At 48.1% G+C, this 13,162-nt stretch overlaps 1 protein-coding gene across 1 annotated transcript in view; it reads left to right on the top strand.

Annotated features, from left to right (window-relative positions):
• The window catches only part of LOC138514392 (sodium-coupled monocarboxylate transporter 1-like), a 501,148-nt gene that overhangs the window by 227,791 nt on the left and 260,195 nt on the right, over positions 1 to 13,162 (top strand). Inside the window, exon 9 of the mRNA XM_069629874.1 lies at positions 4,970 to 5,082. Coding sequence (XP_069485975.1) covers positions 4,970 to 5,082 — 113 coding nt within the window. The remainder of the gene's footprint in view (positions 1 to 4,969; positions 5,083 to 13,162) is intronic.

The raw sequence follows: 13,162 nt of genomic DNA, 5'->3' as shown, positions 1-13,162 counted from the left end.
AGCATTGGAGAGACTCCTGCTGGCAAATGAGACAATGCGCTTCGGAGACCTGGATCCTCTCTTGTATTGTGCTAATATGGCCCCTAGACCTACAGGGCTTGCATCAACCGTAGTTTCTGTTTCCAGTTCTGGGTTGTAGTATGACATGCAGGCTACCGAAGAGATGCGAGACTTGATCTCCTGGAACGTGGCCTCACACTCACTGGACCAGAAGAACTCCGGCCACCTTGCCTTGAGGAGGCCTAACAGCGTGTTGACCGAGGTAGTCTTGGATGTACCTTGTACAGTAGCTGGCCATCCCTAAAAAAAAACCACACTACTGTGATGGAAGATGGAGAGGGTATATCGACCAGTGCCTGACCTTTCGTCGGGTCCGACTGCAGGCCATCCCATGAAAGGATGTGTCCAAAGAATTTTAAAGTGCACTTGCTGAATTCACACTTGTTGAGATTTAGGGTCAAATTTGCTTGTTGGAAAGCCATACCGGCCGTGCGTAGGGTGTCATTGTGGGAATCTTGCATGGCTCCAAAAATCAAAATATCATTGCTGTAATTTAAACACTGGGGAATGTGCTTGATGACCTGGTGAATCTCGTTTTGAAAAACGTCAGCGGCTGAGGACACACCAAAGCTTAAATGTTTGTACCTAAACAGTCCTACATACGATCTGAATGTTGTGATATACCTTCTGTCCGGGTGCAACTCCAGCTGATGATAGCCTTTGTTGAGGTCTAATTTAGAAAATATCTTGGGTCCATGCAGCAGGTGATTCATGTCGGTCATGCGGGGTGAGAGGTGACTTTCTCTTTCTATCGCTTGGTTTGGCATTCTCATGTCCACGCATAAACGTATCTTTTTGCTGGGTTCTCTTTTGGGCACTGGTACAATGGGGGAAACCCATGGCATCGGGCCCGTCACGTGTTCTATAATGGCCTGATCTTGACACTTTGAAACAAAAATGCAAAATAAATAAATAAATACATACATACATACATACATACATACATACATACATACATACATGAGGGACTTCAACTCTTGTTCCGCCTGTACCTGAATGTTCAGCGGAATCCCTCTGTAGTGCTGAGCTGTCGGCTTTATCTTCTTGTCAATATGGAGCTCTTATTTGTTTCCCTTTTAATTTGCCAGACCTTGGCAAAGTGATGGGAACATTTGAATGACCATGTCTTTGGGATTTGAGGTATATGCTGACATTATTTGGTACATGATGTGTACCAGGCCCATCTTGACGGCTGATTTAAAACTCAGTATGCTGCCTCCGGGCAAGTCACCTTTTATCGTGTAAATTCTCACTTTCAGAGCTTTGGCTTTGTAGGAACAGGCACACTAGAACATTCCCTGGAACGGAAGCTGCTTGTGTACCCCATATGCATACATGTCTTTATCTGAGGGCATCAATCTGGTGGTGTGCTTTAAGGTGGCATGGGTGGTTTTGCTCATGACATTTATGGTGGCGCTAGTGTCTATGAGGAACATGTGGGTGCTGCCTTTTGGCTGTAGGGGCAATGTCGGGCTGAATTCTGTTGCTGTTCTGTTGCCGATGGTGTGAATGTATCCTCTTTTCCTCTCGCCGCTTGAGGATGTCTCGGATCCTGATGGACGTCTGGGAGACGACTCAATGTAGTGCAACTGCTGTCTTGATGACCTTTGCTTCTGTTCCTCTGGCATGTTTGGTCGGCGGTTTTCATATCAACGCCCTGTTGAGCACTGAGGAATCAGAGGTGGCGTGCAATGCTGATATGGGGAGCTCCGTCTGCTGCGGTGGGGTAAGAGCCTCCTAGCTGTACTCTTCTGTCCGTTCCATGACCTTCCTGAATATCTTCTATCCAATTTATATGACCCTTGTCTTGATGCCTTGCACATGGACTTGAAGTGACTTTCCTCCCCACATGCATCACACCGATGGCCCATAGATGGGCATGTCCCATCATCAGGGAAATCTTAGCTGCACTTGTAACATCACAGCACATCCTTCTTGCGTGCTTTGTCTCTCGCCTGCATTTGGCACAGAGGGGCTGTGGACGTGTGAGAGATTGTGACTTTGCCCATGTATTCTGCCTGTCTGGCGATAGCCATGCCGGCCCTTGCCAACATGAGAATGTCCTCTAAGGAACTCTTCCTCAGGAGTAACTTCTTGCGAAAGTCCGGGGACTCACAACCTGCAATTACTTGGGACTGGAAAGCCTCGTCCGTGGAGTAGTTGTCAAAGTTGCAGTATTTCAGCTTCTCTCTCAGCCTCATGACAAATAAATCCAAGGTTTTGCCCTTCTTCTGAGTGGTCATGTGGAAAACATGCCTCTCGTAGTCTATGTTTCAATGTGGGGCGAAATATGCGTTCAACGCATCTATGACGTTTGTGTAGTCGAAAGTAGTCTGTGAAGGCAGTTCATAAACCATGTGGCATACTGTGGGCCCCAACATGTGCATCAGGAGACCCTGAAGCCTTTGTTGGTCTCGTACCTCAAGGGGGTCTAGGTACATGTAAAAGTCCATCAACTAGCTGGCCCAGCGGGGCCCCAAACTGCTTGTGTCCATGATGCCAAAGGTGGTAACCCTTGCAGCTGGACACTCTCCTGCTGTGATTCAGGATGGGTGGGGCGTAATAGGTGAGAAAACGGAGGAAGTGGCTGATGTGAACGCAGAGAGCTCCTCTGCCGAAATGTTCTGGGCGGCTCCTCTCCTGGTACTGGTTTGTGCCGCTGGAGACAGCCACCTTCATACGTGTACAGCCGGGTGGCTAGAGCTAGGGTACCTTGAGCCGGGTGGCTAGGGTACCTTGAGCAGGTGTTGATTGCAGTGCAACAGGGCAGAGCCACCTCACTATCCAGAGTTCTGATGTTCTTTGTAGTGCAGCAGGGCTCAATCACTTCAATTACTCCGAGTCCTAGAAGGCACCTTTCCAGCGCACTGGTGGGCCTGCTGAGGTGGTTGCACGCTCTTTAGACTCCTGTGAGGCCTGCCTGGATGAGCACACGCCTTTCTGAGTAGCAGCGTTCTCTCAGACCAGGCAAAACCGCTCCCTGCGTGGGATGTGCATGACAAAAGGTGAGGGCGAATCCCGTGGTGCTGGCAGACAGCAATGATGGCTCCTGCAAGATAGCGTATTGGACGTGGTGGAGCGCAGCAGGTGGGCGCTCTTCACTACATGGGAGTGAACGGGTGTGGAGCAGCGAACACAGGCCTGTGACATCCTTCATCACCAGTGTCTGGCGGCCCGCTCCAGGATTTACAGCCTCAAACGTACATAATGAGGCAGCAGACTTGTGTTGCGTCTTCTTTATTTCTCATACAGCGCATAACTGAACTTGGCATGAAGCCCAACAACAGTTAGACATAGAAAGGGGGTCTCAAGAGCCCCTGACAACTGAAACATTACAGGCCTGATCGGTGCCTCCTCACGCATCCCACGGCTCCTCTTCATCCACTGTCCTGGACTTTCGCACCACATTTCCTGAAGCGCTGGACCCACAATCAAGGCTCTTGGCCTAACACAGTGGCCATCTTGAGCTGGGCCCCCTTTCTGCCCTTTCCTCACATGACTTCTCTGACAGCAATCTTAAAAAGGATACCTATATACAGGGGACCCTATTGGTTGTTCATTGCTCCACAACAGAATACCCCGTCACTTGTGCTCGGTGCCTTTCACCTTAGACTGCTATTGGACTTTATATCGTGGCCATGTATTCTCGATTGTGTTTGGTATCGTGTTTGCCTTGTTGTTTGACCTAGACCTCCTGACCTTCTTTGGTATTGTGTTTTCGGACAGTCGCTCGGTTTCTTCCCCTATTGGGAAGATATTGCTCAGACTCCTTCACGTCCATTTGCCATCTGGAAGGGTGGATTCTCACCTTTGATCCCAGAACTGAACTTAATGCACTCCTATCTGCGTGCCAGCGGGTTACGGATCTATCCCCTTTATCTACAGCCCTACAGATCTGGGAAGGAAAGAGACATCCTACTGCGACTCTTCATCTTCATCTGTGGACCTCGGGGGCCACTTTTTCTACTTACTGTCTGCATGATTTTCCCCCTTGGGTTTCCTACACCTCTGTGCTGAAATTAACACAAGACATTGCACCACATGCTACATGATGTACAGCTCTCTGCTTAATTGGGAAGACTGCCCCAGTGCCACCCCATATCAATCACTTTATGCAGGATCACAGAGATCCTGTGTCCCTCTAAGATCTTTGGGTCATTCGGTGGTCTGGGAAGCAGCAGTAGTTATTCTGTGTAATAACGCAATCCGACTGGAAAGCAAAAACGCTGCTTCGGATCTTCTAGAAGTTTATATGAGATCCTATTACTGAAGGCTAGGCAACATACATAATGACCTGGGCATCTACTGAATTAAAGGCCCTGAGCAAGCTGAAGCTGTGGCTGGATCTAAAAGTGATAGGATTTGAAAAGCAAGTGACCACATTATCTGCCTCACTGACCAATAGACTGTAAATGCAGCTACAGATACATTAAGTCCCAGCACTTCTGATCGCTGCAGGTGAGGACAGTTACAATTCATGCATGTTCACATTGTTTCCCACAGCCTTGTGACAGCCCATGAAGATGTCCTGGCCTTACCATGGTCAAGGATGCCCATCCCCAATGTTGGTTTTGCTCACGAGTATATCTAGCCCCTCACTTAAGAGAGGCATCTTTCACCATCTTCTGGGCGGGTGGGTCCTGGTTGCAATAGGGTGGGCAGGTAAGAGCAAGGTGTTGCAGGAGTCATCCACAGCTGAGGGCAGTAGGATGCAGTAGTGGGGACAGGCAATAGTTGGCTTGGTTGGATGGTGCATGGTGTCCACGTCAAGGGTTGTGTTCCATTTGAGGCGCGGCAGTGTTATCACACAGGGGTTCTGTATGAACAGGGTGGGTTTCCTGAGCAGCAATGTCAGCAGCAGGATCCGAGCTTGCAAATGTAATGCTGTTTAACCCTTGCCCCCCTGCAGCACTGTGTCTTCAAGCATCAATGCCTTAGCAGCAGTGACCGTGGAAGATTTCATCAGACCCTTCTACAGATCCGGCTCCGAGAGGACGATATCCCACATATCCAAACTCATGAGTAAGTCTTCCGCAGAGTGCTTGTCTTTTGCCTTTTATTTATGAAATAATACTAAAGTAATGGTTTACCATCTCAGCACATTCTTACCCTGAATAAATCAAGATCCTGTTGTAGCACGTCCAGGGTGAGGTCCCGATGAGTATGAGTGCTGTGGCAACCCAGAAGAAGGAATCGGACCAGAAGACATGGTTCCCAAGTAACTTTATTTAACTTAAAAGGAAACGCCTCATTCACCCTATTGGTAAAGGGGAATTCCTGTTCGTTCAAAACTAAACTAAGGTGCTCGTCAATAGTCAAAAGAATAATAGTCCTCGGTCCAAAGCTATCCACTAGACTGGCCCTACCACTTACGATTTATTTTTAAAAGAAAACTAGCAAAAGAGTTCTACACTCAGGGTTGTTCACCACACAATCTATCTCTGGTGTTCCAGGAGTACTTCCTTGCTCGGGAACACAGGTTATCCGTAATCAACAGTTCTCCTTATTTATCAGTTTTTGGCAGTCTATCAAAATTCAAGTTTCCCATGTTCAACAATAAGAACGTTGCGCTTAAAGGATTTGGTTGCATGCATTTTATTTGGGTGATTAAAGTGGTCAGCCCGGCTGGTCACCTGGTTTTGGGTTCAATAAACGCCTGCTTTTCGGTTCCTGGAAGTCAGCATGGTGGTTGCCATGGTATGTTGGTCCTTCTGTAAGTTCGGAGGCAAAACCGCACACTCCTCAAGTATACGCGATCACGTGACCTCAATGTCATGATCTCTGCTTCCAAAAGGTCAGGGTTTTCCCAACTCCCTTGGAAGCAGATCCATAACCCAGGTTCCGAGTGCCAACCAGTCCCAATTGGGACCTTTTGGACCCAGTCCTGGCGCCAGTGGCACCAGGCTCATAAATATGCCCAGTCCCAGCGCTGGAAGCGCCGGGCTCATAATGCTTGGGTGGACTTACCTTCAGCAGACCATGCTGCTTACTTGCCTGCCAGTTGAGCCTCTGATCCTCTTCTGTTTGGAACTACTTTTCCTGTTGGGTGGGGCTGGAGCCACTCCCTAGATTCAGAACACTGGAACTCTTCTGGAAGGCAGGAACTCTTTTCTTACCAGGAACTCTTTTCTTACTTAGGCGTGGCTGTGGAAGGAGACACCTAAGCACTACAGGAGGCTATTTAAACCACACCCGGTGGATGAATCTTGCTTTGCGTTATTCTGCAACCTCTGCAGCAGAACGCTCATCGTGTCTTCTGCATCCGGTCCTGGGCCTAAGGAAAAAGGTTTACCATCCTGAATCCAGTCTTCAGCAACACCTATAAAGACAAGAAAGAACAGGTTAGCATTCCGGCATCTGAAAGGCAAAGGCTTACCATCCTGAATCCAGTCTTCAGCAACACCTATAAAGACAAGAAAGAACAGGTTAGCATTCCGGCATCTGAAAGGCAAAGGCTTACCTATTCTTCGTGCGCTCCGGAGGTCTTCACACTGCATTCCGGCATCTGAAAGACAAAAGTTTACCAACTCTTCGCACGCTCCGGAGGCCTTCGGCGCTGCATCCCGCATCTGAAAGACAAAACAAGGTGCGTTTAAAGACATTGGGGAACTTTAATACTCACGTGCCATTACTCCTTTCCACATCTAATCCAGTGGGTATTCCGGCACCCTGCAGCCGCTCCGAACTCGTACCTGCAAAATAAAAAGACAGTTAGAGCGCATAGTGAAGCAGGCAACAAGCGCTTACTTACGTGCTTCCAGGCGCTTCTATTCATCACACGGGCTCCATCTTCAACTCACTTCAGCCCGTCATCCGCCATCGCCGGAACCCTGCAAAACAAGAGACATCATTACTAAAGACTTTAAAGACATTTGAATGACTCGAAACTTACCGTTTGTGCAGTAAACGACGGACAGCAGTCCTCTGAAGTCAAGAGGCCTGCGCTACCTATCCAGTGAAGAAACTGGTTACAGCACCCTGCCCCGAGGCAGATGGAGAGCTCGGCATTCACTTACCTAAGGTGAGAGCGTTAACCTTTGGGGGTCTACAGGAGAGGAGAAGAGGAAAGAGATAGGGACACCCCAATAACCCCAGTTCATTAACCCCATATTTTCTATCTGCAGACATCTTACTCTACACGTCAGGCATACAGTGCACAGAGGTCCAGCCCAAAGAGCCAACCGGGTGCTACACATCACCTTTGAAGATACGGTAGTCGCCCAGTCAAGACCGGCGCCTCTGCGAGAATCAGGTGAGCGTTACAGAACGCAAAGCCTACCGCAAAACTCTCGCCCAGGCGCTATGGAAACCTCGGATACTGACCCCCTAGCCCGGTTACTTGGGGAACTAAGGGCAGAAGTGCATGCAGCTCGTCAGGAAACGAATGCTCTAAGAAGGGAACTAATTATTTCCAAGGAGAGAACAGACAATCTTGCTAGACAAGTGCTACAGTCACAAGCCGGACAGACCCCGTTACCCGCATCAGGGGCAAATCTTCCTTCAACATCCTCTATGAATCCAGTGCAGATCAACCTACCTGGGAATGTACCTCTGGCTCCGCCCGAACGATTTTCTGGTGACCCAAAGAGGTTTGCAGTATTTATCAATCAGTGCCGGTTGCACTTCTTATGCCGGCCAGCAGCCTTTCCAACTGATCAAGCAAAAGTAGCTTTTGTACTTTCGTACCTTAGTGGCAATGCGGCAGACTGGTCGATCCCTCTAGTTAATCAAGATGATCCGGTTCTCCATGATTTTCAAGCCTTTCAGCTTAGTATGGAAAAACTGTTCGCAAGACATTCACAGGGGCAGGCCTTGGACAATGAGCTTCTTTCGTTGCGACAGGGTAATCAAGACCTTTTGGCTTATATTGCATCTTTCAATAGACTAATAGTGGAAACTCAATGGCCTGAGGACAAAAGGATTACGCTGTTTTATAGAGGTCTACGTGGAGAGCTCAAAGACGTTTTAGCCCAAGTAGTGAATCCCCCACAAGACTGTTCGGATTATATAGACTTGGTCGTTCAAATAGATCACAGGCTGCAGAACAGGAAGGCCGATCGTTCCAAGTTTGATGCTCGAGTATTTTCCAAACCGCCAACTCCTTCCAAAGGAGTAGACTCCGGGGAACCCATGCAAATAGGGGGTCTGAAAGGTCCTCTAACACAAAGGGAGCGGGAAAGGAGGAAACAGTTGCAATTATGCCTATATTGCGGAAACTCAGGGCACTTTCTTCGAGACTGTCCGGTGAAACCTGCCAAGAAGGCAGTAGGAGCTGCAGTTACCAAAGTTACAAACTCTGAGCAGGGAAATGACCTCGCCCGACAAGAATAGAGGTCCTCTTGCCGAGCGTGAAAACCAGTTCCGTGACCTCACATTTCGTGATACCTATGGTCCTCATTAGCCCTGATAATCCGGATCGATTACATGCAATTGAAGCTTACGTCGACAGCGGTGCCATCGGCAATTATGTGGATCATGAAATGGTTTTGAGGATGAATCTAACTCTTTGTCCCAAGGCTGTAAAGGACGTCATTACTACGGTGGATGGTACGGAGATAGCCTCCGGGCCAGTAACGCATACCACTCAAGAGGTGACGCTAGTAAGTCAAGATGGACACCATGAGAAGATCGTGTTCGATGTGATCAAGGCCCCTCAGTTTCAGATTATTCTAGGAATACCTTGGTTAGAGAAACACAATCCTCTGATCGATTGGCGAGCAAGAACGGTCCAGTTTCCAGAATGTGTCTCTACTTGTCACCCTCCACCTGGTGTTGCACTGGCCGCAATTTCTTCAGAGACTCCCCAGTTACCTCCCGAATACCTAGAATACCAAGATGTTTTCCGGAAGGATCAGGCTAACTTTCTACCTCCTCATAGGTCTTATGACTGCCAGATAGACCTGATACCTGGATCTACTCCTCCTTGTAGTAGAATTTATGCCCTCACCGAGCCTGAGAACCTTCACCTTCGACAATACCTGGATCAATACCTGGCAAATGGGTTTATTCGTCCTTCCAAGTCCCCTGCTTCTTCAGCTTTGTTCTTCGTTCCAAAAAAGGAAGGAGACCTTAGAACTTGTATCGATTATCGCTCCCTGAACCAGATCACCGTTAAGAATAGATATCCGTTACCTTTGATCCCTGAACTCCTGGACCAAGTCAGAAAAGCATGCATATATACAAAGCTGGATCTTAGAGGAGCTTACCACTTGGTACGAGTAAAAGAGGGCGATGAATGGAAGACGGCCTTCCGCACCAAGTATGGGCTATTTGAATATCAGGTCATGCCCTTCGGACTTTGCAATGCCCCGGCCGCCTTTCAATATTTTATGAACGATGTCCTCAGAGAGCTCATAGATGTATGTGTTGTTGTTTACATTGACGACATCCTTGTTTATTCTTCATCGGAATCTGAACATCGGAAACACGTGAAAATGGTCCTCGAAAGATTGCGTCAACACAAACTTTTCGCTAAGTTGGAAAAATGTGTTTTCAACGTGACTGAAGTTGAATTCTTGGGATTCATATTATCACCTGGCGGAGTGCGTATGGATTCAAAGAAGGTCGATGCAGTTCTCAAATGGCCATCACCATCCTCCGTAAAAGGTGTGCAAAGCATGTTAGGCTTCGCTAACTTTTACCGCAGGTTTATCCCCGAATTCTCTCGAATAGTCCAGCCCATCACTGCCTTGTTAAAGAAAAACAAACGTTTTGAATGGTCTACCGAGGCGGAACAAGCTTTCCAGGATTTGAAGACTAAATTTATCTCTGCACCAATCTTAAAACACCCTCGCCCCGAACTCCCCTACATCGTGGAAACTGATGCTTCAAGCCTTGCCATGGGGGCAGTTCTATCACAAAAGGACCCGGTAACCAATCAGTTGCATCCCGTGGCATTTTGGTCCCGCAAATTCTCGCCTCCTGAAATCAATTACACGATTACTGACAAGGAACTTCTGGCTATCAAGTCTGCCTTTAAGGCTTGGCGGCATTATCTGCTGGGGGCCCGACACACCGTTACTGTGATTACGGATCACCGAAACCTGCAATATTTGAAGACCGCAAAAGCCCAATCCTCTAGACAACTCCGTTGGGCATTATTCTTTGCCGAGTTTGACTTCATAATTACCTATCGACCTGGTACAAAGAACGGTAAAGCCGATGCCCTTTCTCGGATGGGAGTGGAAGAACACTTGGTCAACCCTAAACCTGTACCAATCATTCCCGAACAAAGAATTCTGGGTGTAATCGCCACAGAATCCATAGAGGAAGTTAAGGATAAAGCCAGGCAACTTGTAACTCCAGCAGACATACAGAATTGGCATCTGCAGGGAAAGGACTTTGCAGTAAAGGACAACTTATTGTATTTCCAAGAACGATTATACCTACCCAGCACAGATTTACAGAAAAAAGTAATCTCTTGTTATCACGACTCTTTAATGGAAGGTCATCCCGGTATAGCCAAGACCTCAGAAAAGATCAAGCGCTACTTCTGGTGGCCGTCTTGGAAAAAAGATATCAGAGACTTTATAATGTCCTGTGGAGTATGCGCCCAAAACAAGAGTCAAAAGGAAAGACCAGCAGGCCTCTTGCGCCCTATTGACATCCCACCTCGCCCTTGGCATACGCTTTCTATGGACTTCATCACCGATCTACCTCCATGCTCCGGATACAATACGATTCTAGTAATCGTGGACTTATTCTCCAAGATGGCGCATTTCATTCCGCTCAAAGGCTTGCCAACAGCAGCAACTCTGGCCCGAGAATTTCTCGAAAACATCGTCCGACTGCACGGTTTTCCTTCGGTTCTAATTTCGGATCGAGGTAGTCAATTTATTTCTCATTTTTGGCGAAGTTGCTGTCGGTCGGCTCAAATTGATGTGAGACTATCGACCAGTCACCACCCTCAGACCGACGGACAAACCGAGAGGACCAATCAAACTCTGGAACAGTATTTACGCTGCATGCTGCAACAAACTGAAAAAACTTGGAAAGATATCCTTTGGATAGCCGAGTATGCCTACAATAACTCTGTCCATTCGGGAACTGGGAAAACCCCGTTTTTTCTTTTGTACGGCAGTCACCCTCGAACCTCGGAGTTGGATCCCCTCCAAGATCTTGAAACACCAGCAGTAGACTACCTGCATTCTACAATCATCCAAGCCTTTAAGGAAGCTGTTCCTCACCTTCAAAGGGCTAAAGAACAATACAAGAAAGGAGCAGATCAACATCGGAAGGAAGCCCCTCACTATCAAGTAGGGGATCAAGTCTGGTTATCCACCAAATATCTATCTCTAAAAGGGCCACGCACATTCAACCCAAGATACCTTGGTCCCTATTCCATCACTACCATAGTAAACCCAGTAGCGGTCAAGTTGGACTTGCCCCCGCACATGAAGATACATCCGGTCTTCCACGTCTCTCTATTAAAACCCGTGCAACCTCAAACCCGACTAACCAAATCTCCAAAACCTATCCTAGTGGATGGAGAACTCGAGTTTGAAGTCAAAAGCATTCTGGACTCCAAGATCTCCAAATCTAAACTATTCTACCTAATTGACTGGAAAGGCTACGGCCCCCAAGAGAGATCCTGGGAACCTGCTGAATATGTCCACGCTCCTCGCCTAATCAAAAGATTTCACCGAACATTTCCTGACAAGCCAAAACCCCCGGAGAAGCCCGGTTTGGGAGGGGCCTTGAGGGGGGGTACTGTCATGATCTCTGCTTCCAAAAGGTCAGGGTTTTCCCAACTCCCTTGGAAGCAGATCCATAACCCAGGTTCCGAGTGCCAACCAGTCCCAATTGGGACCTTTTGGACCCAGTCCTGGCGCCAGTGGCACCAGGCTCATAAATATGCCCAGTCCCAGCGCTGGAAGCGCCGGGCTCATAATGCTTGGGTGGACTTACCTTCAGCAGACCATGCTGCTTACTTGCCTGCCAGTTGAGCCTCTGATCCTCTTCTGTTTGGAACTACTTTTCCTGTTGGGTGGGGCTGGAGCCACTCCCTAGATTCAGAACACTGGAACTCTTCTGGAAGGCAGGAACTCTTTTCTTACCAGGAACTCTTTTCTTACTTAGGCGTGGCTGTGGAAGGAGACACCTAAGCACTACAGGAGGCTATTTAAACCACACCCGGTGGATGAATCTTGCTTTGCGTTATTCTGCAACCTCTGCAGCAGAACGCTCATCGTGTCTTCTGCATCCGGTCCTGGGCCTAAGGAAAAAGGCTTACCATCCTGAATCCAGTCTTCAGCAACACCTATAAAGACAAGAAAGAACAGGTTAGCATTCCGGCATCTGAAAGGCAAAGGCTTACCATCCTGAATCCAGTCTTCAGCAACACCTATAAAAACAAGAAAGAACAGGTTAGCATTCCGGCATCTGAAAGGCAAAGGCTCGTGCGCTCCGGAGGTCTTCACACTGCATTCCGGCATCTGAAAGACAAAAGTTTACCAACTCTTCGCACGCTCCGGAGGCCTTCGGCGCTGCATCCCGCATCTGAAAGACAAAACAAGGTGCGTTTAAAGACATTGGGGAACTTTAATACTCACGTGCCATTACTCCTTTCCACATCTAATCCAGTGGGTATTCCGGCACCCTGCAGCCGCTCCGAACTCGTACCTGCAAAATAAAAAGACAGTTAGAGCGCATAGTGAAGCAGGCAACAAGCGCTTACTTACGTGCTTCCAGGCGCTTCTATTCATCACACGGGCTCCATCTTCAACTCACTTCAGCCCGTCATCCGCCATCGCCGGAACCCTGCAAAACAAGAGACATCATTACTAAAGACTTTAAAGACATTTGAATGACTCGAAACTTACCGTTCGTGCAGTAAACGACGGACAGCAGTCCTCTGAAGTCAAGAGGCCTGCGCTACCTATCCAGTGAAGAAACTGGTTACAGCACCCTGCCCCGAGGCAGATGGAGAGCTCGGCATTCACTTACCTAAGGTGAGAGCGTTAACCTTTGGGGGTCTACAGGAGAGGAGAAGAGGAAAGAGATAGGGACACCCCAATAACCCCAGTTCATTAACCCCATATTTTCTATCTGCAGACATCTTACTCTACACGTCAGGCATACAGTGCACAGAGGTCCAGCCCAA

Source organism: Ambystoma mexicanum, chromosome 12, assembly GCF_040938575.1.
Source record: "Ambystoma mexicanum isolate Mex_15411 chromosome 12, UKY_AmexF1_1, whole genome shotgun sequence".
NCBI lineage: Eukaryota > Metazoa > Chordata > Amphibia > Caudata > Ambystomatidae > Ambystoma > Ambystoma mexicanum.
The sequence above is the reverse complement of the archived record's forward strand: the minus strand, read 5'-3'. Positions and strand labels throughout refer to the sequence as shown.